General features: G+C 41.6%; 1 protein-coding gene across 3 annotated transcripts; it reads right to left on the reverse strand.

Annotated features, from left to right (window-relative positions):
• Window positions 1-428: 428 nt before the first annotated feature.
• atosb (atos homolog b) lies at window positions 429-27,981 on the reverse strand. Of its 3 annotated transcripts, XM_074670765.1 has the most exons (11): window positions 27,635-27,981; window positions 13,730-13,897; window positions 8,445-8,627; window positions 7,691-7,902; window positions 6,016-7,357; window positions 4,424-4,482; window positions 3,952-4,051; window positions 2,832-2,990; window positions 2,158-2,226; window positions 1,722-1,927; window positions 429-1,438 (listed from the first exon to the last, which is right to left on the reverse strand). In XM_074670765.1, the coding sequence occupies exons 5-11, from the start codon at window positions 7,186-7,188 to the stop codon at window positions 1,285-1,287; spliced, it is 1,920 nt and encodes a 639-aa protein (XP_074526866.1). In that variant the 5' UTR covers window positions 7,189-7,357; window positions 7,691-7,902; window positions 8,445-8,627; window positions 13,730-13,897; window positions 27,635-27,981; the 3' UTR covers window positions 429-1,284. The 3 variants fall into 3 exon arrangements, with proteins under 3 accessions (XP_074526866.1, XP_074526864.1, XP_074526863.1); XM_074670763.1 differs by lacking the exon at window positions 13,730-13,897; XM_074670762.1 differs by lacking the exon at window positions 27,635-27,981 and having other exon boundaries at window positions 13,730-14,084.
• Window positions 27,982-27,990: the final 9 nt, after the last annotated feature.

A 27,990-nucleotide genomic window follows, 5' to 3' on the forward strand; every position in this document is an offset into this window, starting at 1 on the left:
GGTGGTCTTGTTTACTGGTACAACTCACATTGAGACCGTTACCGTCCGTGTTGGTTTGTTTCGTAACCGGACAAAACTCCTCATAGGAGTTAAAAAACAAACAAAGCAACAACACACAGCTGACTCGCCAGTCGCAGAGTTTATTCTTTTAAATATACATAGACTTTTTTCCCCATATTAAATACCCTACCACCCTCCCCTCCCTTTCCTCCCCTCACTCTCAGTTCTTCGCTTTCTCCATTTCCTCTCTCCTGAGAGAAAGCTCGTCTGGCTGAAAACACACTCTACTTTGTGCAGCATATTGCTTTTTAAGACATTTGCGAAAAAAAAAAAAACATAAATTAAAAACTACTACAGCTTGTTGTTTTTTTCTTTTCATTTTCTGCTCAGTGTGTTGTGAACAGAATCTAAAAAAAAGTTTTTTAAAAAAAAAGAAATCAGCACAGTGTCCCTCAGTCTGGCTACATAAAGTTTCCCCTGTTTTCATGGCATGGTATGACTCTCCTCTAGAAGTGTACACAGTGATATGAACCATGATTTATGAAACTGTGAGATGTTAAAGTGTTTTCTTCATCAGATGTCCTGAGTTTGGTCAAATTAAACAAGCATCTTTCTTTTAAATCGTGTTTCAATATTAAAACCATTTCAATCTTTACTTTCACGAGTGTTTTTGTCTCTGCTCAGACAGTGTGCAATATGCTTAATGCTAATGGTCTTTTATCGATCTAATCTATGGATATTATTGGTCCAATGAAGCGATTGGAGCTGCAGGCAGAGTGAAGGACAGTGTGAAACGGCACTAGAGGAAAATTCAGATGTTTAAGTCACAAGGCATGCATGTTAACACTGAAGAGTCGCCACCAGAAGTGTTTCAGATGTGAGATGTGTCATATGTGCTGTGTGTGAGTCTTGTTTGTCAGTCTATTTTGGTGTGTCAGTGTCCGTGCAATCTTTGTTTGAACAGATTGAGTGATGTAAAAGTCCTGCTTTTGACTGCATGAATGGTTCCTCCACTTTTGCATTTTTATTTTTTATCTTACTGTTTCTTTTTTTTTTTTTTTTTTACTTTAAATGGGAACAAATGCCCAAAGGCAGGACTTTCACCTTCATCAAAACTGTATCAAATGTGCAGGTGTGTCTCATGTGCATGTGGTGCGTCTCATCAAGTCTCATCAAGTTTTGCGTCCATCATTCTTGCAGTCTGTCTGTTTTCCCTTCCTCCTCTTTAGGAAGCACAGGAGGGGCTGCTTTGACGTTAGGAGGGTCAAATGGTTCAAGCTGGGGTCACACACGGGGGGAGTATTTGGGGTTTCTTGGCACCTCGGTGAAAGATTTCAGCTCATAAGGGATCCCCGTGTCCACTTCGATGGATTTGCGGGAGAATAGCAGCCGGATATCATTGTGCAAGTAGATCTTCCCAGACTTGGAGCTCTGGAATCTGAGAAAGTAGAACCAAAGAATGAATTATTAATACGCTTCTGCAATTTCACAAATGCAGTTAGCTCATTTGCACATTTGCATGATGTACTTAAAAATGTGCAGACACAAAATCAAACATAGTAAAGAGGACACTTTCCCTCGAAGCTGGAGTACCTATTTGTGGTAACACTCTTGCTTCTCTGTTTATGAAAACTTGAACAACAAAGGCTTATGAAGTGGTGCCATCAAAAAAAAGGTTAAAAAATAAAAACCTGCGCAGACATTTGGCACCTCAGTCATACCTGAGATGTATCAAGTAGCAGAGAATCTTCTTCCTGTCAATCACTCCGCCCCCCGGTGATGCCTCGCTTCTCCCCTCAACCCCCTCCTCTACAGGCACCAGGAAGATCCTGTGGCGCAGGAAGGTCATGTGGTTGACGGGCATGTCGTTGAAGTTGTAGGTCACCAGGAACATCTTCACCACAGTTTTGTTGGGATTGAATAAGGTCTGAGAAGAGATGTGAAGTCAGAAGTTGGCATGTCTGATTTTTCTTGGCAGCATTAATATGGGTCAATGCATACATTTTTTAAATACATGTCTTCTTCACTATGAGAATCACAAGTTCAGGGTATTCTAGGTCATATTAAAAAACTGTAGCAGTAGAAATGACCACATTTTTTCCTTCTGTTTGAGCAAACATGTTTTCTAAGCAGAGTGAAATGGATGGACAATCTTACCACTTGTATGGTCCCTGCTTTGGGTATACTATATCCTTTCTTTCCCAGAGGCTCCAGGGATATCACCCCCTGTGAGAGAGATTTAAAAAGAAAAAGATATGAAATTGATTGAAATCCCACCAGAACTGTAACACAAAATCTTCTTTTTATTCTCCTACTTTAAACTTTCATATCAGAATCAGAATGGGAGTGAGATATAGAAATCTAACTTTTAGGGAGCAGCAGCAGAGCCTGGTACAGTGTAACTACAGCTACAGCTTAAGACGTCGTCAACAAAGGATCAGTTAATTTTACTCATTAAATCTGCACCTACTTGATTATGGATGAGATTATTTTCTCATTAAGTGAGATGAGTGCAATGAATAGTGTTTTTTGCGTTGTGGAAAAGGGTTTAGCACAAAATAAAAAAACACACCGCATATTTTTATACATCTGGCTCTAAAAAATTAAGCCAACATCAACCTTGTTGAGGCCAGTTTCTAATTTGTTTTGAAGGCTGCTCAGCTCTCTTTGATTTCTTTCAATGAGTGTTTGATTTTGACGCTAGAAAACAAACAACCTGCCATGTGCAATAAACAGGGTCTGTTCTTTGTTTGGTTCGTTGTTTGTCCTTGACTAAGTTTTTGCACAATTTTTCAGAAACACACGCACACAGAGAGGGGAGAAAAACTGACCAGGAAGGGCGAGGGTGCGCTGTGCTCTGAGATGTCGTAGTATGTAACCTGCACAGGCAGAGTGACGTGCTGCGGGCAGTAGGAGCCGCTCGCACCAATCTCAGCTGTGAAGCCTTCAATCCTGCCCGACGGGGAGAATCGTCCCTTCAGTATGGACTCCTGAGACACACAGAGTACAGAAAACAGAGAGATATTAGTTATTTTGGGGGGAAATGGGACACTGGTATCACTGCAAAAGCTAAACTCTAAGTTAGTGATTGTGTCTTTTTTTAGAGGAAATTGAAACTTCACATGAGCCACATTCACCTGACAAGTCCCAAAATGTCCTATTTCAAGATTTTAAAGGCAAAAATGGTCCCTCCATTGCTACTTAAGTAAAAATCTTGTTTATCAAGTCTTATGAAATAAGAGTTGTGTCTAAAATCAATAAACTAAATTATTGCATTTCTCTTTGTTTCCCCATTTGCAGTTCAAATTTGCTCTTTACAAGCAATTTTTAATCACTTTTGTCTTTTAATATCTTAAAATGAGTCATTTTCCTAGACTTGTCAGGTGATTTTTTTTTAATTAAGTCTAAAAATACCTTCTTTTTTTTTTTTTTACCAAGAATAAGACATACATGCACAGTCAAAATGCGAGAGAATAATTAGATTATGTTTTTGTTATTACTAATAAAAATGACAGGGGTGATTTTTTTTATTTCAATTTAGTATGCATACAAATAGTATGCATAAAGTGAATGATAGTGGTGAAAAAAGTGGTGACTTTGTGCAAGATTGCATTAAATTGAAGGATACTTCTAGCATTCTGCAGCCCCAATGTGTCTAACTATGAGAGAGGATATATTACAGACACCTCACAGTAAAATGTCCCTTTAACTGTTCTCTCAATAGTTATCACATACTATGATTACATTGTCACGTCGCTGAGAATACATGAATGAATGTGAGTAAATATAGATCTGATTGTAAGCAGCTGTATTTGAAGAACAGGGACTCTGCTCTACTTAAAGTGGGTCCACACTGAGTTTGCATCTTAGTGTCTAAAAATGACTATTTATGAGTCACACATGCTGTGCAGTATCTCCAGATGTTATCAAAATAATCTCTAAAATGTGTACCTCAAAGTTGCCCAGAAGTGCTCTGCTGATGGACGATGAGGGCCAACTGGAACGTGTGGAGTTGCTGTTGTCCGTGTGTCTCCCACTGCGTAGCTGCCGACTGAATACAGCCACAAACACACACACAAAACAGACCGGTGGTTAGTGGTTAAGATGACACTAATTTTGTCTTAACCGACATGTCACATGCCTCTGAGTGTGTCTGAGCATTCAGGTCCAGACAAAGTACCCTTTAATTTGAGATAACATGCAGCCCACGCTGACTCCCACCTTCTCTTGCTAATGTCCACTCTGTTGCTGTCAAATACAACATGATCCAGAGGTGTGTGTGTGTATTCATCCACACACTAACTCTAACTCACTCCAACTCAACTCACCTGTTGAAGACTTTTTTATACATCCCTTTCAAAGCCACTCTTTGAGATTTAAAATCAAATGTATAACTTAGCCTGAAATTATACGAAGCACTCACCTTTTGAGTCGTAGCCCACTTTTTAGCCGTCTTCCTGATCTTGTGCAATCTGTAGCAGTCTGAATGAAGAGAATACAAAAAAACAGATGTGTTTAATCTTTGCATAGTCAGGTTTTTCAGATTATCCAGAAGGAAAAATTCAGTTGACTAGCCCCTAACCCTAACCTCTTCAGTTCACAACTCTAACACTCAACTCTCAGCTGTCAGAAAGTCAATTCAACTACTGGTTTCCCCGCAGTGATACCTTGTACATGTGCAAATATGGCAAAGTAAGTCAAACAAGGTAAAAGATTACATAGGATAATAATAAGTACGAAAACTTGAATGTTTATTTCATATTTCTGGTGTCCTCTTACTTACTGAGCACTCACTGTTGGAAGTTGCATCAGACACAAAGAAATTCCCCATTTCCGGGCTACTCATCATCATGAGGGCCAGCAAACTCTCAGGTGTCCCATCACTAGCTACACCTATGCTACCTGTGAGCCGTCTGCTAACATCAAACCCATCACTCATGATTAGCTTAGTGTCATAAGCTAACCCCTGGTTACTCTGGCTTTCCAGCCGTGGAGCTCTTTGTCAGCTTTTCATCTCATCGTAACAACTGATTAAATCCAGAGACAGCATTTTAACCACTCTGCTTTCCTTTCTGTTTCTCTTTACTGTCTTTTTCCTCCTTTTTTTACTTAAATAAAACTAAGCCTTACTTTCTTTCTCCCAGTCTGTCTTCAGCTGACCTCTCTGATCTTAAATCACCAATTTTTTTTTCCTCATCGATCTGTTTCTCCCTCTGCTTCCCTCACAGATACACTTAACAACTGTAGTCGCAGTGACACCACCACATGAAACCTAACCACTGACCTTGTGAACCCCATTGTCGCTGTAACTGAACTCATTTTCCTCCCTCCTGATGTTCAAAAATGGTCAGTTACCTTCCAGAAGTTTTTTTTTTTAGCAGGATGTATGAGTATATACGTGTGTACATGTGTGAGAAACACAGCACACTCATGTGTGGGAACAAAGAGCCCTCCCTCAATGGGCTTCATTCTGGAGCTACTCTGCCTGTTCCAGCATGGTGTGATAATGAACTGGCCTTCACTTCATTCTTTCACTTTTATTCGTTCTCTTCATTTCCCTTTATTTATGCCTCAGCTTCTTTTCTGATACTGTCAAGAATCACAAATGTCTCCCCATCAAACACTATCTTTTAACAGCTTTACAATTCAGAGCTTTAGGAGCCTCAGCATATGGTGGACTTGATGTTTTTTGCTCTAAAAGCAGAGTATTAGCATGCAAATGTGCACATGCTGTTCTTTAATGTATGCTGAAATGAAAATACCAAGAGATCCACTCTAGAGGTAGTTACTCAGGGTTGGAAAACTGTATAATCAGAGGAAAAGAAAACCATTTTCCCCAACAGCCATCTCTTCTCCTACTGTTTTTATTTTTATAAACTGGGTGAAATTACTAAGTGACACTTTGTTAGAGGAGTTATCTGTGTTTCTGCAGCTAAAATTTCTAAGTTAGGTTACAGTTCATGTAAAAATTGACTGCAAATTTGTGTAGATGTGTTTGTGTATGTTTGTGCTGACCTTAGGTCGGTCCCGTGCAGAGGGCAGCAGATGGTTCCAGTAAGGTGCAGCTTTAGCGTCAGTGCTACGACATGAGGCTGGGCCCAGTCCTGTAGCCAGCAGTGACAGCCTGCTTCTCTTCGAAGTTGAGGGTCCCTCATCCTCTGAACATGATTCCCCCGTGTCGCTCGGGGACAGCAGCCTCTTCTTTGCCGGCCAGTGGCCTCCAGAGGAGAGACGGTGGCCGTTACTGCTGGGAGTTTTCTCCCAGGAAGCCAGGCCGTTTGAGGAGGAGGATGCAGTCTGGGTGGCACTTCGCTCAGGTGGGGAGGATTCTAGTCCAACGTCCCATTCAGTGGCTTCCCCTGGCTCCTGCAGCTCTGTGTGGTGTGGAGGGGAGAAAGGACCTGGGGGACTGGTGGGGCTAGCAGGGTTTGGAGTTTCATAGGTGGACACTTCATATACGTGAGGACTGGGCTGGCCTCCAGATGAGCCGATACTATAACTCTCATTTGAATAGGTGGGTGTGCGGCCCCCATTGGGTGTCTCAGTCCTGGCTGAGCTCCCGGGGGAATAGCCCTGGTCAGAGAGGAGACCATGTGGGTCACACATTGGGGGGGATTTAGGAGAGAGTGGAGCAAATACATCAGGAATGGGCCTGTCATGATTGTGCTGCGTCGGGCGTCGGGAAGGGTTGTGGACTGGAGACAGGGAAGGAGACCTGGGTGACAGCCCCCCCTCAGAGTCTCTGTGCTCCATCTGTGTGCAAGAATAAACAGAACCAAGCCCACCAGGGCCAGCCCCTAACCCCATCCCAACTCCTTGAGCTGGAGCTGGCCCACACAGCACCCCTCCCTCTAACATATCCCTGTCTGAGCAGTCATCTAGATGGGGTCGCTTATGGGTCACTTGGGGTTCATCTAGCCCCCGTTTCACGGCCAACCGGACTGGTCTTGGTGCAGCATCGGTGTGGGATTCTGTGGAGGTAGAAAATCCCCCCAGCTGGGAGAAAATAGAGAGCTGATAGACTTTTTGAAGCCGCAACTCCTCCTGACCAAAGTGCCTTGGGGCCCCCGGTCTGACCCCAGGATCTAGTCCCTGTGTTGGGGTTGTGGGTGGAGGAAGGTCCCCCTCCTGGGCTGGAAGCTCTAATGGAGCCTTTTTATGGGCCAGTTCCACGTGAATGTGCCGCATGGTTACTTTGCAGAAGGGTAAGAGGCTTGACTAACTTTTTTGCAACAGGGTCAAGTAGTTCCTCACAAGTGTCAGGAGGCAGAGCAAGATGTTCCACAGGAATAGGAAGTCCTAGAGTTCCTGCTGTGATGCTGCCAAACACGAATCAGGAAGCTGAGCTGCACAGCACCTGAGAGGACAAAAGAGACAGACTTTGACAAAATGTTTGATAATGATTGAAAAAAGTTAAAATGATAGAGCTTGCCTTTTTAGTGTGACTGTAAGAAATGTTGTAGCTCTGATTGTTGGTTGGGGCACCTTTTATGAGCTTAGGAAATATATTTCTGTCTCAAAGTTAGAGATGAACTGAGTAATACCATGTATAAGTTTCTTGAACATTAAACTACTTGGGAAAGAAATCAGCCCTAATATTATGGTGACTTTGAATACAGCCATTCAGGCAAGGCATCAGCTCAGTTTCCCAAAGTAAAAAAAAAGCACTTAAAATAAATCAGCATCTCACCTCTGTGCCCGTCCTAGTCTAATTCCGCCCGTGTGGACAACTTGCATATGGCCCAACATCTGGAGGTTGTGTTCAAAATAGCCAGCTAAAGGAACCAATCCATCTCCATGGCAGCTGCCATGAAACCACGCCAACATCCCAAGATAGGAAACCGAAACAATAAGGACTCCAGGAGGAGCAGGAGTGAAGGTGGTGGGAACAGGAGCTACGGCCTGGGAAAAAAAGGACATTCAGTGATTAGCTGGTGAAAAACAAAAAACAAATGATGCCATGAAGGCATTATGTGTTCTTTTTTTAACTGTGTCTTATGTCTGCATGCTGCATAGATTTTCACTGAGGACAAAAAACTCACAAGCTACTTCGTCAGGCACCAAGACACTAATTGCATTAACCCCTTACTGCCTGCATTAATTAACCATTATAAAAATTGTTTTTATGTGTTTTTGAATTCTTACAGATGTCAAATTAAGTGGAGATTATAAATTTGAGCATAGTACACACAATAGTTAAAACAAAGTTATATTATATAGACATGAGAAGTTCATCCCCTGACCAATATATTGTGACAGAGTGGATCTGATAAGATCTTTGGTATGTGTAGAATATGAATCAATAGGTAATAGTGAGATACAAAGGTAATTTCAGCTGTATCAAGACCTGACAGGGTTTGTCGCAAATTTACGACAACAGGCATCAAGGGGTTAAGTTTGTCTAAGAAATATAAATCAAAGAAAAAAACAACATGCTGTCTCACCTGTGGGTGGAGTGTCAGTGCTGCAGGTTTTTGAGAGGAAATGTCTCTGAACTGGAATCTGAGGTATCTCTATAGAGGATCCATTTCTGATTGACTGAAAACCAGACACGCCCCCCTTGGTCACCTGGGCGTAGGGAGTGACACAGCTGTGGCATCATGACAGAGTCATTCTACCCAGAAACCCTGGAGAGAAAGAAAAAGAAACAAACTGGTGGTCAGTCTTTTTCTTGTTAACTCGAAAACATAAGTAAAGAACAAACAGCAAAGTTTAAAACACACACTCTCTTCTTTTATTATATTTTACATCCTCTTATTCCATTTTGTGTACAAACCCAATCATTTTGGGTTGAGGATCAAACACTGCAGTGATCAGACATGGACGAGCCCCTAGCGAGTTGATATTTAAAGTTCCAGCTTGGCGCTAAATGTTGCTAGGCCAAGAGAAGCAGGACATTTACCAACCCACTTGGACCAGAACTTGGGAATGTTAAAAGAGAGGGGGAGTCACAGTGAGCTGTAGTTATGGCAACCAGTAGCCCAAGGATAACAGCGCCTTTGTGCTTGGCCACAAAAGGACAGAAAGAGAGGCAGCGTTAGAGAAGAGAGGATGGCGATGGGGGGTTTAGGGGGGCAGGGATAGACCCACAAAGATGCTCCTCCAAGAAAATAACTTCAAACACAGAAATATGGCTGTACTCCACGAGGTGTGAACAGCTAGCCAAAAACTTTCACTACAGAAGGCCTTTGTAGTGTTAACCTACAGCAGGCGAAAGAATTCGACTGAAGTGCTTACAATTTTAATCCAGAGCTTGAAATTTTAAATGTGACAGTTGGAGGAGTTTTGGAAAAAGCCAAGAAAGCTAATCTGACAAACACCCAGCTGGCACCCATGTAGAGGAGAGAAAAGCTGTCAGTTCCCATTTAGAAACACAGAAGAGCAACCGGTCACTCCACTTTGTTTGTATTTCCTTTTTAAAATCACAGTTTTGGTGACGCATGAGGAGATCCATTACAAGTTTCGAGATAGTGACATTTGGCTAAAGATCACGCAAGAGGAAACAAAAAACCACCTGAGAAAGAGGAAATGCAGATAACCAGAGCTGTTCATGCATGTTTTACACGTGATTGAAACACACCTGTAATGGGTTTACTAGTGGAAGTGTAAAGCATGCTGAATACGGTCTCCAAATTACTTAAAACCTATATAACACTCAAACAAAATAATACAGGTGTAGAGTTTTGAAAAGTGTTGATGTGATTAAGTATTATGTTTGTTTTTCCCTCTCAGTAATTTCTCCATTCATTTGGTACAATACACAACTTCATCATGAAATGATGAGACATCTGTCAGAGGAGGCAAAGGCATCCAGACGTAAGGATATAAATACAGAAAACTAACACAGACTCTCCATTACCTCCTGTATAATCACATGGTGTTGCCTTCCTCACGTTGCAAACAAAGATTCATATGGAGAAGATTTCCAGAGTGAAACCTTTATCACCTGTAATTACTCACATGACATATGGTCTCTTTGCTTTCATGCAACAATGCCTTTAGAAAAACCAGGCTATGGAGGTTTTCCAAAATGACACCAGTGTTTCCCACAACTTTTGAAATGGTATCATTTTGCAGTTATGCATAAGTTTATTGTGATGTTATTTTTACACCCCGTTAGTGTGTAAAATATTTTATCCAATCTTCACATATACACAAGAATATTAAATATAATACTTCAGTAAAAAACTTTTCTAAAAGATAGATGCAGTCACTCAGATTAGATCTTTTAATTATCATTATGCTAAGATTTCTTCAGGCTTGGGGTCACTTAACAGCCAAACCAGATCCGTCCTGGTCAAACAGGGACATCCAGTTAATATCATTACCAAGCCTAAAGACATAAGATAAGCAGCATGTCAATTAACATAGTACATTACAAAGAAACACCTTAACCGACTCAAACCCCCTGAAGACAGGTGGAGTCTCTGGGATGTGTGCTCAGAGGCTGAAAATCAGAGAGTGGGGGATGGTAAAGGTATGACAGAAGAGTCAGCATCGAGTATTTATAGGCCTTGCCTATATCAGAGCTCACTGGGAGTACCTTAAGGCTCCCTGCTAGGTCCCACTGGATTTCTGACCTTATTCTGAACCAGCTGAGCCAGAGCCTGGCAGAGACAGTCCGACTCTTTCAGGCCTGATCCAGGAGCAAACAGAGGAGTAGAAACGGCCTGGCTTCACCCCAAGAAAGGCTTCAGGTTTCTGGGAGTGTGTGCCAGCTCAGAATTGGGAACTTAAGACCTCTATTACTGCATCGCTGAACATTGTAGTGGTCTCAATACACTTGCACCTGCCCCAAACTGGTGCCGAAGACCAACGCTAAAAACAGCCATTCTGTGCAAACCTTTTCCTGACAGCTGATTGATTTATATTGGTTGATAAAATTGATATAATCTACAAAAATCTATTTAAAAATAAAAAGCATTTTAAAAGGAAGCATAACTCACAAACTGATGTCACACTTTGATGATCAAACAATGCAAACATATTGTGGTTTGAAGATGTCACACATCATTGGCAGACAAGGTGCAATCTGCACGTAACATCTGCAGCCTCTTTTGAAGCAGAGCAGCAAGCAATCACTCCAGAGGAGACGGATCGAGAGTCAAAATGGTGAGATGATAGACAAAGGAATGAGAAACGCCCAACAGGGAAGCTGCCAGACCGAGATGGAGAGACAGACAGAGCAGTGGGATGAGGGGAACGGGAGAGACAATCCAGTTAGGATCCATGAGGTTGAGGGGAGTAAAGATACAGGAAATTTGTGTTTGGTAGAGGATTTTGTTCTTGTTTGAGTCTATTTTTTCCTCTTTTAAATTGTGCCACATTTGTAAGGAACATGCATTTGTTGGATGAAAAGTAGAGCTGAATGTGAGGGTTGGACCCATAAAAAATTTGCCAAATCTCTTCATTGGCAATGCCAAACTGAGCTCATTGTCTGTTTTACCAGTAGTTTAAATGGCTAGTGGGAGGGATAAGACATTGGTACAGCAGTCTGAGCATGCCATGGCTCCAAAATCTCACCTACATAACATGCAATTATCCCAACAAAGCAATATTTTGGCCTTGCAAAGGTAAAACTCAGATTTCTTCAAAGTTTGACCTCTTTCACCATGTTAAAAAAGCACTTTCATCCTGTTCTGTGGATGGACACAGGTCATAGGGTTCATCTCACCTCTGACAAAAGATGCTTTTTTTTTAAACTGAAACATTCGTTCAAAGGGTGGTCATGTCTTTCATGGTGCATATTTTCTGTCTAACCTGTGTTCAAATATGTGCAAGTCAGCTGTTCCTTTAGGCCAAGGGAGACTCTGGTCAGGAGGTCACAAGTCAGAAGTCTTGTGTCAGATGACTTTTTTGGAAAGAGAAGAGGCAGTTCATTTCAACATGAGAGAAGAGGTGATAAAAGGACACCATAAAGGTGAACAAAGTCTGCATGTAGCGAGTGGCCTAGAAATACTGTGGGTTAGTTTTTCCCAGAGGAGCCTTCCAAGAGCTCGCTTTACTGGGACATCCGGTCGTTTCATAACAACAGAAGAATCAGTGTGAAGTAAAGGTGTCTGAGAAAGAGACAAATACATCCCTATAAACTCTGAAACTCTGCTCGTGAAACTGAAACATTTACACAAACTTGTCATTGAGAGGTACGCTGATTGCCCTGACCCAGAAACCAGCTCTCGGTGAAATGTATAGATCTAAAGGGGGCAGAGTTCACAGCCAGCAGCCATCCTCGGAAAATACTCCGACATTTGACCTGAGGACATTCATCACAACACACCCGTGTCACACACACAAGCATGCAAACACTGAAAGTGAAAAAAACCTGTGCTGCATCATTCTTTTTTTCATATTGAGAGCTCTTTACTGCATCCTTCCTTTGAGAAATTGTTTTACGGGGAAAAGCAGCTGCTCTATTCACAGCTGTATGTATTTACGAGGCCTTCTCTCTTTCCAGTTAACAGTTGCTCTTCTTTTACCATATTGCAAATATTCTACTTATTCTACTTATTTACTTGTGGTAAAAAAAAAAAAAAGTGTGTCTTGTGGGGAAATTTCGTACCTTTTGAACCTGTTTCCTTACCTTAAGGTTAAACCCAAAACTTAGTCAGCTACAGTGCATTCTCTGTTTTTAAATCCATACCTTCATAATTTGACTAAGTTGTAGGTATAGATTAGAAATCTGAACAATGAAAAGTGATGGCAGAATTCGGACATTTTCCCCGGTATTCCCCTCTAATGGTTTTTAGACAGAGGGAGATTTAGCCCTCAGGGAGACGCCGCACACTGATGCAATTCCACAGTAATCCAAAAAGCATGTTTGGCAGTCCGTGCTCTTTTTTGATTCATTTCATCCTTAACCTACCAAACGATATCATAACAAAAGTCTGTCTTCTATTGAATGTGAGGAAGTTATTTTAAACTTCAGCTTTCCTCCATTTCCTTTAAAAAAGCACAGAGCTAAGCCTTATTCTCTACAGTTATAAACTATCTGAAATGATTAATCTTCAAACATTGACAGAAGCCACATATCATCTTGAATGGGCCTGTTGTAGAAAGTTTTCCCATTGCTCAGCTGCTCACTCTGTCCTCACTCCACCCGTCACACCCAGCTTGGGACAGAGGTGTGATTGCATCTGCATGAAGTTAGCAGCCACCCTGAAGCCCCGATTGTCTCATCAACTCTTAACAACGCTCCGCCCAAGCTACTCCCAGGCCTGTGCTCTGCCTGGAGGCTGATAAACAAACACACACACACACTGGCTTCCACACACATGAAAAGTTGCTAAGTGCTCCTGCAAACAAGCACCTGTTGATTGGATTACAGGAGCTGTTAGGAAATCTGATGTCTCTGTGCACGCGGGGGGATGAAATGACAGCCGTCTCTGTGTGAGTGTGTTTGAGGATCAGATCAAGACGGAGGAGGAGAAGTGACGAAGAAAGACAAAAAGTGACAGAAGGTGGTATAAACCTGGGAGCAGACAGTGCAAAACCAAAAACACACAGAGCTTTGGCTGGCGAGACGTGTCCGTCTAAACTAAGCTGGCTCAGTGACATAGTTGCTGAGAATGCTGTTTGACACGGGGTCCCTCTCCCTCCCTCCGTCTGTGTGTCCGTCTGCCTTTCATGTGTCCATTTTAGGAGACGTTGAGTCACCCCGGCCCAGCTGACAATATGACAGGAGGAACATTAGCAAACTTGACTTAACAGCAGGATAACTTGTGACACTCACCCTCTTTGGAAAGCCGTGTTTTATCTCGCTGTCTCACTCTCTTCCTTCCTCTATTGGTCTGGTGGCTTGATGGGCAACTGCTGCCTTTTCTTTCAGTCCTGTCTGTGTTTCTGCTGCTTTTTCTCTATCCACTCTCTGGTTTGTTGCCCCCCTTGTACTCCCTTCCTCCTGAGTAGGTGGTGTCAGAAAGACAGAGAGACAAGTCAAGTTCCTTTGCCTCCCTCTGCTTGTTTTTGCAGAGGCCTGACAGCACACACCACCTCTGTTTCTCTCTGTCTGTATCTTGTTTTCTTCCTGTCTACCTCTCTCCACCCTCACACATCAAAAACCCATCGACAACTTGAACCCCCCACCCATCTCACATTTTTCCCTCCCTCTCCCTTTCTCTCTAAAGCTCCCCCTCCTGCTCTCCTTCCTCCTTTCTCTCATTTGTGCTCCTCCAAAATATCCCGAATACAAAAGCCACTTCACATACTAGCGTCCCCCCTTTTCTCTCTCCACCCATTCCTCCTCTACCTCACCCTCTGCTTTCTTTCTCTATCTCCTCTCAAGCCCCTCCTTTCTACCCCTTCTTTCTCTTCTCGCTGTTTTTTTTCTGTCGGTTTCCTCTCAGCTGATAGAGCCATGCATGCTTTGCTCACTCAGCAGTGAAGGCACACAGAGGAAAGAAAGGTGGTGGTGGTGGGAGGTGATGAAGCCAAATGATTGGCTGGAGGGAAGGGGGGTCAGCTGTAGTGGCTGTGGTTCTGATTGGATGGGGGCAGGGAGTGAGAGGAGGGGAGGAGGTGTGGAGAGTTGAAACCCTGCCCACACGCTCCTGCTCAGCCTGTTCTGCTGCACACACAGCTAAGAGCACCCTGTGTGTGTTAATTGTGTGTTGAATGCGTGTCCTCTATATCTTTAAGTGTGTTTTTAGTGAAGTGTTTCAACTTAACTGAACTTTCCTAAAGTGTTTTTTTTATCTCCGCCAAGGAGGTAATGTTTTTGGAAGAGTTTGTCTGTCTGTCTGTGAACAACATAACTCAAAAAGGAATGAAAAGACCTTGATGAAGTTTTCAGGAAATGTCCAAAATGGGATAAGGAAGAAGTGATTAAATTTTGGAGGTGGTTGGGATCACCATCTGGATCCAGTTATATGTGTATATAACTCCACAATAAATGGTCAGAGTGCTTTGCAAAACAATACAAGACAAGGCCATGATAATTTCTGACAGGTATAAAAGTACGATCCTGGCAAGATTCTGTATACTAAGATCCGGAAAATGAAATATGTACTGGGTCATCATAATTTTCAACTCTGTCAGGTAAAAAATAATCGTACAAACCTGCAACTAACACCAAATTGTAGCAGACAGTCTTCTGAAAGGGAGTATAACATTAAAGTAAGACTAAAGTGTTGGTGACAGTCACAATATGCTTGGCGGTGGTCTGCGCTTCTTGAGTGATTTTTCTAGTTTAGTAAGTGAACAGCAGTTAGTGAAACAAGTGAATTCTTTAGGTAATGTAAGTTTTAATGCAAACAACTATTAAAACTTCCCTCCCTTTGCATTTGGCGTCTAATTCTCTCACACAGACACTCTGCTGTGTAGCATGAAATGTAAACAGCACCTTTAACATGCTCGGGCACATGTGCAGAAAGCTAATCTGCTGTGACGACAGATAAAGAATGAAGTGCGTGTGAAAAAGTTTATCAGCAGCCCTCAGCTGTTTGTGTGTGTACATATGTGTGTGTGCTTATTTGAGTGTATTTTGCCATCTGTTAACTAATAAGAAACAGCATTTTGACTAAGCAGGAATTGTTCAGAACAGAGCAGTGTGGTTAAAGTACACACACTGACAGCAAGTGCACCATACATTTGCTCTTTCACCTCACACACAACACACAGCGTGGGTGGAGATGACACAAGTCAAGCACAGTCTGAACCGTCAAGATCTCACATTTTGTCCACTGCTTCGCCCGGCCCTCTTGTTCCAGCCTTAAACAAACTACTACATGCTTCTGCTTTATCCTTATTCAGGACAAAGCGGGGTCGACTTGTTATCAGATGCGTGCCGACACGTGATACAAACCTATTGATAGCTCTGTGTCTGAGTCACTGTCTTTATTCTAACCTAGCCTCTGTTTCTCTGTGTTATGTAGCAACCTGGGTCTGTTGCCAAAACAGGATGGAAATAGCATTATTGCCCATTGACCCTGTTGTAATGTTGTTTTACAGAAAATGACGAGCGCATTAAGACATTTTGAGTTTTTTTTAATACATATGCTTACACTGTTAACATCTTTAATATTTCCAGTTACTTTAAACAGCTTAAGATTGTAAGGAAAAAATACAGTATTCATACTGTTCGTGTACAGTTATGACACTGTAAATACTTTACTGGCGTCTCGCTGATGATAGTTTACCATAAAATTTACCGTAACATTTTTACAATGTAATGTAACACAGTAAGGAAAAAAAAAATGTAGTTGTGAAAATGAGTATTTTAAAGACATCAAGAGTTTTAACCCTTGCATTTTCTTTCATAAGTGAAACTAGGATTTCAAACTGTAAATGTGTTGCACTTTTCATTATGGACATAATTTACTGTCTTTTGTACCAACTTGTGAAGTGAAAACTGTAAACATTTTAAGTTTCAATGAGGTCAAATTTTGACCTTTTAAGTATTCACTGCTGCTACTGGATAAAATGTAAAAAAAAAAATCCTGTTCAACTGTCAGTTTGTCTGTATGCACATTATAACTTATTTTATCTACCAGGTATTATCCTTTTTTACTAAGGGACCCAAAACAGGTAGCAAAATACAATTAAAATGTAAATTATTATGATTGATTTACGAGCTAAACCCAAAAAACGCAAACTAATTTAATAAGCTATCACACAAAAACATTATTATCTTGTGATTCTACAGAATAAAACCAAGTCCGACTGGTTGATCATCTCACATTTACATGCACATCCTCACAGACAGATGCAGTGTGTGATTTGTGAGGAAGTATGTCAGGGTTGTTTTGGTGCATGTGCAAGACACAGCTTCAGCCTGGTGCCTCCAAATATAGAGATGTGAAGAAGAGGGAGGGTGAAGAGGGGGTTGAAGGTAAAAAAGAGACAGCAAGACAGACAGAGGAAGACAAACTGAGAGATAGAGACATGGAAGATTGAGGTGATACAAAGTTTCAGATAGGAAATAGGTTTAACAGCGGTTTTCTTTCCTTCACAGCAGAGCCAGTAAAAACGGTAATAACGAGCACTTTCCGCTCCAAACAGGCACTGTTATTTAAGATCTTGTGCACCAGACTACAAAACAACACGCTCACACTCTCCTGTTCCTTTAAGCACATGTTGCCCTCCTTATATGGAAAAAAAGAGGTGTGTCCAATCTCTAAAGACCCTCCTCCACTCAAGGGCACTGTGAGTGCAGCTGAGGAGAAAGAAGCATTGAAAACATTCGCTCACATTCCATCAAACACATGGATTGATGCAATCTTGACTAGAGAGTATGGCAGGGTTCATTTTGATGTGACACAGAGTTTGGGTTTTTTAACCATGCTATACGAATACTTCTTTACACGTCGTTACTCGAGCACCTTGTTTTTCTGGGCCTCTCAAAGTGACACCAGCTGTGTTTTTAGGGTGATTTTACACACCAACACTAAACGGTCACAGCCCCCGCAAACTGAGAAGCTCTCAGTTCTTGACTCTACCAACCCCAAAACCTGCTGGTGAAAATCAGTTTGCCACAGTTTTGGAAATCAAAAACAAGGTCCAATTCACCCTCCTCTTCAGGGAGGGGGAGAACAAAAGGAGGAGAGGAAGAGGGGAGACGGAGGAAGAGGAGGAGGAAGGGTGGGAAAGGAAAGTGTGTGTATGTGAAGGGGGGCTGTGTGTACAGAACATGTGTGAGGCACAGACACACGTATGTTGGTGTCTGCTTCTGCTGGTATGTCCGGGTGTGTCTGTAGCACACTGATGGACAAGTGTGTGTCAGTGGCGTACTGAGCTGTGTTGACTCAGAGCCATTTCGTTTTGTGATGCAATGTTTCTGGTTTTACTGTAACATGTAAGTAAATGAATATGCAGCAGTTAGTTGGATAAGTATTTTGTATTGAGATTTATGTTTGTGGTGACGATCGGTGCATGTAATTAGCTTTCTGCCCACATTGACCATGAAAGCCAACCCTTGTCTTTTTTTTGGTGTAACACTGTTTAAAGGGCAAAAGTGCAAATTTAAAATAGTCTTTCCCTTAATTTAAACAGCATATGCTACCTGTCATAGTTTTACTGTTCTAATTGAAAAGCATCAGCATCATTTCCCCATTTATCAACATTTCTCTGCAGACTTACTAACTACGTGATATGGCATGACGCTGTGCAGCCTAATACGATTTGGTACAGTACAGTAAAGTGTAAAAAAAAACAATAAGATACAGTACAGTGAAACAGTGAAGGAGAACATGACACTTTACCATACAATACAATACTCTGAGATAAAGCACAAAAGATATGATACCATAAAATCAATACAATATAATGAGATACAATATCATACGATTTGATACAAAATGACACGATTGTTATGATATATCTATTCTGCCATCCTTAAAAAAGATTACAATGCATTACTATGGGATATAATACAATAAAATACAAGATAGTATGTGTTGCCAAACAGTAAGGTGCAAAATGAAAAGGCATGGCTCTGTAGCATACTAAAAGTAATGAAACTACAGATGTGATGTAACTATATATATGGTGTGGCTACAGATACAGCACACAGTAAGCTACAGTTTGGATGAGCTACAGTTTGCAGTAAGATACATTTTGCTGTGTGCTACAGTTTGCAATTGACATCAGTGTGCAATGAGCTACAGTCTGTGATGAGCTACAATTACGGTAAGATACAGTTTGCAGTGAGCTACAGTATGGCTTGAGCTACAGTTTGTGATAATTTACACTTTGCCCTGAGCTACAGTTAGGGGTGAGCTACAGTTTGCTATGGGTAACAGTTTATGGTAAAATACAGTACTCAATGAGCTACAGTCTGTGATAATATACAGTTTAGAGTAGGATACAGTGTGCATTAAGCTACGGTTTGCAGTGAGCTACAGTTTGCCTTGAGCTTTAGTTTGTGATAATCTACAGTTTGCCCTGAGATACAGTTTGTGGTAAGATACAGTTTGCAATGTGCTACAGTTTGCGGTGAGATACAATTTGCAGTAAACTACAGTTTTCAGTGAGCTAAGGTATGTGGTGAAGTACAGTATACGGTATACAGTGTAGCATATGGTATAGTACAGTTAATTACTATAATATATAATTAATTTGCAATGCAATGTAAATAATAATAATGCAATGCAGGTGAAATTTTCTCTTTGACTTCAGTGCTGCACATGCTCAACTATCTCCCCAGCTAATTGACCAAAAATGAAACAATCCACATGTGAGCGGAGCATATTGTACAAGACCTGTACAAAAAAAAAACAGTGAGCGAAAAAGACAAGAACATGATGCCACTGCCCAAACAATACAGCCTTAAGAAACTTCAAAATGCCATCACACTCTCCTTTTCAGTTAACTGGATTTTACAGTCCAAAAGAATAAGATTTTCCACCTGCTAATTTGACTAATCCCACCAAAGACCCCAAAACTAAAGCACCATCAGATAGCAGATTCATTCCAGATGTTTTCCCACCCTGGGTGATTTCTGTATGTTTACTCTTTTTCTGGAGCCCTTTAGCAGTCTTGTGAGATGAACTCTCTCTGGATGGGGATGTTTGACCAGCTGTGTGTTGATAAATAAGATCCAGAGCTGAAAGGGCTGTTTCTATTTAAGTCCCAGCGTTTAACTTGGCTGCAAGAAAAATATGTGCTCCTGTGTTTTGCCATTTATGCAAAGTAGCTGGATTTATTTGACCGTGTAAATCCTGATGGTTTAGCTTGATATATATTTGTTGTGAAGTATTAAGCTTATAAACTGGGGCTATAAAAGCTGAGTAATTTCAAGGTGGTCTTTAGTTAAATTAAAGATTAGGTTTTCGTCTAAATACAACTGATGCAGAACACAGATTATGCTGAACACAGCCTTTTATTTAGATCATTCAAACCACTAAACTATTTAAGGCGGTCCTATTATAACTTCTGTTTGTTCCCACATTTGCAAATATATCTCTCTGTGCACTTCAGTGAGCAGTTCCACTGTTCATGTATTTATGCAATGTGCAGCGGTGTGAAAAGGTGAGGTTTCTGTATTGTGTATCATTTCATCACTTACTCTGATTGAATTTACTGAGATAAACCCAAGTGTATTCTAGTTTTTCTATTCTAAACAGACCCATTATTTCATACTTTCCAACAAATAAACATCTTTCACTCATGTAATGTCGGGACTCTGTTACTTTTATCTATCTTATTTTTAATATTTCCTTTTGCTGGAGTAGAAATTTACTCTGTTGTGGTGTCTTGTCAGGAAGGTTTGAGCACAAGACCTTAGAGAAAAAGTTATTGATGTGTACAAGAAGAAAGGGGAGAAAGGAAGTGCAATTGGAAGAAATGCAGAGATGGGGAGGAGTATGGCACCCAGAGTCTTGGTGACAGGCCGGGCCAGCTCAGAGGATGGAATGTTCCAGAGAAATATGTTGCCTATTCATGGAGGACAGGAAATAAAGCTCTCTCTCTCTCTGCACCTCCCCTCCCTCCCCTCTCAGTCCTCCTTCACCCTAAAGTCAGCTGCCCGTCTTTTTACCTCTCTGTCTCTTCATCTCACTCTCTGTGTATGTTCTTATTCATCCCTCCCCCTTATGCGTCCTCTGGGTATTTTTTTCTGTCCATCTTCCCACACTTTCAAAGTAATTCCCTTTTCCTCTTTCATGCTTGGGGAACTCGCACAGCATGGAGGTGTTTCAGCACTCAGACTTCTAGCAGCAGATAGTCCAGCCTGCCATCTGGTTGGTGAAACAAAAAGAAAGAGGTGGGGGACAAAATCACTTTCTTTGCAGTTTAGCTCACTAATACGAGGAGATTATGACAGCAGTTAGAGCTCATTTACACCCACGGTTGTAAAAGATTTCCCAAAAGGAAAACAAGTGCAAAATGAGGAAGCAACAAATCACAACTTTGCACCAAGCAGGGGGACAGGTGTCAACCTTGAAACTAAGTGAAGGTTACACTTTTATGAATGCGGCTCATCCATTTTGGTACAGAGAGGTTTACAGGGTTAAGGGCAGGGAGAGGTCTATGCAGGGTTAATCCTGAGATCAGTCCAACACAAACACACACACACACACATGGACACACTGCTGCAGTCGTTAAGCAGCAGTTAATAATGAAAAGCTTTGGTACCACCACACTCTATATTACTTTATGACTCTTATGCAGGACCTCTTTCATGCCGTCATCTGGATCTGAAGGAAGATATGGCCATGACGCTTTGATGTAGCAGAACATCCAATCTGAAGGGCACATTTAAATTAAATATATAGCCTATAACTGTCACTCTTTAGTGTATTTGTGTCACTGTAAGGGACTATACTATGCTGAAGGTTAGGCTAGTCCTCAGCTACTATGCAGGCAGCTTTGTTAGCCTATGTATAGAGTAATGCTAACACCACACAAATGGTCAGAAGTTTGCTAACAACAATCAGGATGTTAAAGTATTAGGTTTTGAGTAAGTTTAGCCATGAGCCAATACTCTCACATTTACTCTAAGGTTATCTGTGTATCGTGTGTTTTCCTGACTGTTTTGTGTAATCAAACTCACTCTGTGAGAGTGGGAAGTGACATGCAAGGAGGAGGCCACAGACTGGATTCGAACCCAGGCCACCTGCTCAAGGGCTAACCCTCATGGGGCGCAACCTAGACCACTAGGCCATCCTCACCTCTTCTTATTATTATCTTCTTTTTATTTGTTTTTTTTTTTTAATTTGGATTTTTGGTTTTGGTTTTTAGTTCTCTGCAATCGGGTCCTCCCTCTGCCTACTAACGAGGCCAGTCATTTATTGTAATGGCCAGGCCGCAAGTTGATAACTGTAGCTGGGCCCTTTGAAAGACCTGGGCCCATATGCAGATCCAGTTATCACATAAACAGGACCATTAATCACAACGTGTTATAGAATGTCCCATTACGCCGTATTATTCGCCATATGCACGACTGCCAAAAATTGGCCAATTAACTTATTGCACCCTGAGAGCAAGGCAGGTGCAGAACATCATATGTACAGGGAACTTCCTGGAAAACCTCTACTTAACAAATTCAAATTGCACAAGCTTACCCCTTTTGCCTGAATCTGAATTTGTTGTGTGCCTTAACATCATCATAATTTTTCAAAGGATTTTTCAATTGTTTTTTGTATATTTTGTCCAAAACGGAAACTCATGAGCATAATATCAACCATCTTAAAAATAGCCTGACAGGTGTGGCAATCCTGCAGATAGAGCCTGTAGTGGTGGGGTCTACAGCCATTAAACTTCATGCTCTGTTGGACATTAACTAAGGATGGGGATTCACATAAAATCAAACAGTACCATGTTTCGGTATGCGTGTCCTTGTGATTGTGACAGAGTGAAACAGTAGCTGATTTTCCATTCTGGACATGAACACAGCATTTCAAATGTATCTATTCAGAAATAAATATGTTTAATTGAAAATCTTAGGGCCTTTTTTTTTATTAAACAAACTACTATTTATTAACACATTAACACACAGAAGTACAGAAAATTGGTACCGCTGAGTACCAATATTGATTGCCAGGTACCCATCCCTAATGTTAATCTGGCTATCGATATCACTAATCTTTTTTCCATATTTTTTAAACTATTAGCACAGTTTGTTTTCATTGGTAATCACTGGACAGTACACAAGCTCTGGTCTTAGTAGTCTATGAAAACCACTAAGGCCAAACTGAAATAATGACCGAAAGTAATTACAGACAGTACCTTTAAACATACATTTGACACTGTCGTTCAACATTAGCCATCTCATTTGAGTTGAGACCTAATTAATCCCAGGACTTGTCAAGCATTTGACGGATCCTTTAAGGGGAAATTTGCACATGTTGGCCACTTGATAGCCCTCACTGCACCACTGTGACGCAGTTAGCCATCAAATGTGCCCTTTAAAGGATGGCCGGCCCTGAATTTGGGCACAGCTTGTGTGTAATCTTGTTAGCTCATCATCGAACACTTCACCATATATTCAGTCCAACTGGTGACTGTTTTCAATCCTGTTGTGACATTGACGGATGGCGCCCTTGGCTCGATACTTTGGGCCGCAAACACTTCCGAGGACTCAGATTGCTGCAGTTTGTACAAAAACACTCAGGACCAGCTGTTTCTTGGCTGATGCTCAAAACTGGCAAGGCACACACACACGCACCAACCATTTGTGCTGCAGCCTGCACCATAATCACAAGTGTACAAATCAAGGAACAGATATGCCCCTCAGATAAACAACAGGCTCCAGGGCTTTACTTCTTTGTGTGTTTTGTGGAAAAGCACTCACTTCCTTTTAGGTTATTAACGGTGGAAAGCAAACAAACACACTCACACACACGCACGTACCTACAGGCATTTCTATACAGCACAGCTTTAAACTCTTTGAGACTAATGCTTTCAGGATATACAATTCAGCGCTCTTATCATATTATCTTAAACATGGTTTTGCAACAGGCTGTTTAAACTGGTCCAATGATGTTCCAGTCCCACAATGCAAACATTGATACCAGACAAAAACAAAAGGGTACATTTTGGATCAACACCATTACTTCATTCTGTAAGTGAGTCAGTTTAAGTGACAGATGATGCACACAGAGGCCGGACGTGCCATCTATTCTCAGCCTTGAGAAGATGAAGAGATGGGAATAAAAGCAGCACAGAGAGGTTGTTTGGGGGCAGGGTGTTGTTGCTTGGTGAGGGTTGTGAGACAAATGACAATCTACCAGAGAGTAATGGATGGAGGAAAAGAGGCAAGGTCGAAAGGGAGCGGGGCGAGAGTGAACAGGTCTTAGCTTGATAAGCTCTGTGCTGACCTGACCTATATAATGAAGTGAGATACATCTGCTTCAGAACATCTACTCATTGGTTCTGAAGCGTGTATGGAAGCCATCTCAACAGACTCCAATGCACAGGCTTTATAGAGTTATATATAACATGTAGTTCTACACTGAAACATCCATTAGGAGTTGTATGAAACTCAGCCCTTTTATCAGGCTCCCAGCACTGGGCTTAACACGTATTTGTTTTATCATGAAAACCAAAAAAGCTTTTCTTTGCTTAAAACTAAACTCAATTACAAAATGTTGGACTTTTTGACTTTTTAAGGTGAAAATGAACCCTTTTACACATAAAAAGCACCAGTTCTCAAGAAACATATCCAAATTTATTCACCTTAACACTTCCCAAAATGACAAAGGGGGAAACAAAAACCTGACTAATCCAGTTCCTGTGCTTATTTTTTTTGCATTTTGGTCATGGATATCACAGCTCTTTGCCTCTCAGAGTGTAATGTCAGACCATGTTGATTTATTCAGCAGGTGAAGCTGCCCTGCCATCCTCACTCTCAGCACACTTGATGTTCGCTGTGTTTAGAAGGGACAGGAGAGGAAAGTCAAGTCAGTCTCAAAACGTGTCATTTTGGCTTTTTGTTACTAAGGATAGAAAGTGAATAAAGGAAGTGAGGTTTGGAAATCTTCATATTTTTCAAAATAAATAAGAATATAATGTAGCAGCATGTAGCCATTAGGTTTTAACCCATTCTAGCAATTCTGCTACCAGAAGCAGCATTGCCGTGCTGGCTGTAATTGACAATAGACTTAAATACTATTACCTTTTATGAGCTTACTTATTCTCCACTCATTCCACACTGTTGGTGTTTCCTTCAGTGCTCTATAAATAGACTGATCTATTACCAACAGTTAGTTAAGAGTGGAGTTACAGCTGACAGCATGTATCACTGTGGATTTAGGAGAGGGCTAAAAGTTTCTCTTATTGACAGACAGTTAAGTGGACTAACTGACCTTTAATGGTAAGCCTGACACTTGGTTAAGTTATTCAGTGTGTGTGTGTGTATGTAAATATCTAACGTGACAGCATGAGGGTTTCAGGGTCAGAGTGTTAATGGTCACAGCTGCAAAGGTGCTATTTCAGAAAAGGGCCAGGGTTAAGAAAGAGTACAAAAAGTCAACCGTTCACCCACACTCTTTGAAAGTCATGATTCGTAAATTAGCTTTATCCCTTCACAGAAGTCTTTTGCACTAATTTAAACAGAATAATTCCCTCCACTTTAGGTTGAGTGTAAGATCAGTTGGTTATAAAAAATGTTATTTACACACATACAGAGGTTTTGTTACCCTTTGACCTCACCTGTTGTTCATTTTATCTTTCATCTCAAACCACCTCCGCTCCACTCTGTCCTCTGGCTGCATGACGTATTGTTCAGCCAACAGCCGTCACTCTCTCTGTTAGGCTTTCTGTTGACGTGATTCTCAAACAAAAGTCTGCGACCCCCAAGGGAGTCATGCCACAACACCAGAATAACAGACTAATTTTAACTTTTGGGATAAAAGTTTGAGCACTCATAAAGGGAAATGGCACATGTCAACAAAAAGGAGGAACTTCATTTGAAAGAATCGCTTTTCCCCATCAGCACTATTCTTGATGACTATATATACAAAAAAAAATGTTCACTATGACACACATATGAAACCACATTCGTGGGCCCGCCTTTCCTGACCCTTTAAACCCGTAAGTGGTGAATATCTTTTCATTTAATAATGGTAATTTAGCTCTAATAAGGATGCAAGTACAACTCATGCAAACCCACACACACGTACATGTGCACACATTAGAGATCAATATAGCCCCAGAGCAGTGCTGAGTGGTGGATCTAACCCACATAATCATGTGTAATCTCTGACATCAAATCCTGCAGAGACACATTGGAGGGCTGACAACAAGCCTTCATCAGCTCAGCGCATTTAACAGCCACCCCCACCTTTACACACACATATACACACATCTACACACATTCACAGTGCCAGGTTCAGGCACAGGAGAACAGCACATATGAAGCATAATCATTGAGTCATATAGCCATGGACGGAAAGGGGACATGTTTCTTTTGTTAAGATGAGGGTTAAGGTGCATAAAGGACTACACGGTGACCCCCACCTTTCATATTACCGAATGGACTGCACATGCACAAAACCACACAACAGTCTTACCTATGGGTAGGAAGAACTACTGGCAGACTAGTGCTTGACAGAAGCTCTAACATTGTTACTCTTGGTCTAATCTGTTCAGACATAATCAGGAGAAACTGGCCTCTTACAGTATTACAAGCCTCAAGTTAATGCCATGTTGACTATGATGCACTCTTCCTCTGAATAGCCTAACAAGGTACTGGTGGCTCCATGTCTTGTAATGAAAACAGGATGGTATCCATGGCCAGGCAATGTAGTAAGCACTAGAGCATATATGGCATTTCCCTGTAGTTTAATATGTAGTAAAACGGTTTGAAGAAAGCAAACACACCAGTGGCCACAGGGGATTCCTAGTGTTGTTTTTCTTTCATGTTCAAAATGACCCTCACGTTAAGTTTTTGATCACCACCTCCTGTTCTTTCTTTTGTTGTTAGAGGATTTTCCTAGTTTCTTTGTCTCTACTGAAGAGACAGCACTGAACATATTTGATTCCCACATATTAGTGTTTGGGAACAAGTCAAAAACTGGAGACTGTGTGCACTGGGGCAAGCCCAGACCTAGGACCCAGGACTGCTGAGCAGCATGCACCTCGCCTTTAGGGTTGGTTACTGCAAAGATGTGCATGACGTCACACTCAGCTGAGGACAAAGCCCACTGGTTTCTCCTAGACAGAGAGGTGGGGGGTGGCTGTCAGTGCAAGGACAAGCAAGAGAGGGAGAAAAATGTGGACTTGCAGATGGATTTTGCTGCTGCATTCCGTGTGTGTGTGTGTGTGTGTGTGTGTGTCTGTGTGTGTGTGTGTGTGTGTGTGTGTGTGTGTGTGTGTGTGTGTGTGTAGAAATCCTCTATTTCCATACATGTGAGACAGCTGGTTGAATCCTACATGCACGTGTCCTATATGAATGGTGTACAGTGAGTGCAGATGCCTACACGTGTGACTAATGTGGATGTCAATGCCATCACGCCCTACATGTAAAGACAATGGGAGGGAGTGCAGTGCAGCTGAACATATATCACCCTGCATGTGTTTTAACAATCCATGGATTTTATAAATGCTGGCCCAACACCACTGCATGATGCAATGCAACTCCCATGTGCAATCCAGTGGAACAATGCACCCACTTCACTCAGTGCTATCCTCTCTGCTGTAAGCTTTACAGAGATCATCATCATTCCTCCTACTTGGCTGCAGACATAATCTCAGATATATGCCAAAGCAAGAAGATCCCTCGTTTTGCCCATCCCATAAGAGCACAATGCCAGGAGTGCATGAGTGTGCATTTATAGAAAATGTGATTTTTTTTGCTCAAATCAAATCCACCCAGGTCATAAATACAGCGAGATTTATATCACTTTATCTCCAACCACCGCTGACTACATGCATACACACATAGGGAGACACACATATAAAGAGTGTGTAGAGCAGACAAAGCAGGGAACGCCCCCTATACCCTGCAAGCTACTGTCAGGTCATCAACTGGCTTAAGCTGGATTCCACTCATTCTTTATTCACATTCATGGATCACTTGATCAATAAATTACTGAGTGTGACAGCCTGCAGGGTCAGAGTGCAAATATTTAACTAGAATCATCCATATAACGTTAAATTACCGGATCCATTGTATAGTTACCATATACAGTTATGTTTAAAGTACACACAGTGCACCAGATTAAGAGGATGCTAGTTTGGAAAATGTGAAGAGCCTTCTTACCTCGTAATGAAGGAAGACTTGGAAGGAAAAACACAGCCTGGCAGCTTGAACTGACGCGTCCTTGTCGCCTGGTTGTTTGGCCTTTTAGGTATCTCTCTCTGCTGCGTTGTCAAAATCCAGGTTGCTAACGTTAAGGGCGAAATCGACTCCGAAGCTAAAAGCCGTTAGCCCCGTTACCTGGTGGACTTCTGATGGTGAAATACTCGGACAGTTTCAGTGTCGTCCTCCCACTCTGTTTTGCCACATAGCTTTCTAGTTGGCTTCCTACGTCCCTTCCTCTCTCTGCTCGTCTTTTTTTTGTGCTCGCAGCTGTTTTCGTTGTTCCAACCTTTCCCTGAAATTCTCCCTGTCTCTTT

The sequence above is a fragment of the Halichoeres trimaculatus genome, unplaced genomic scaffold, assembly GCF_033239565.1.
Source record: "Halichoeres trimaculatus isolate MK-OKI-2021-1 unplaced genomic scaffold, fHalTri1.1 fHalTri1_scaffold_5, whole genome shotgun sequence".
Classification (NCBI taxonomy): domain Eukaryota; kingdom Metazoa; phylum Chordata; class Actinopteri; order Labriformes; family Labridae; genus Halichoeres; species Halichoeres trimaculatus.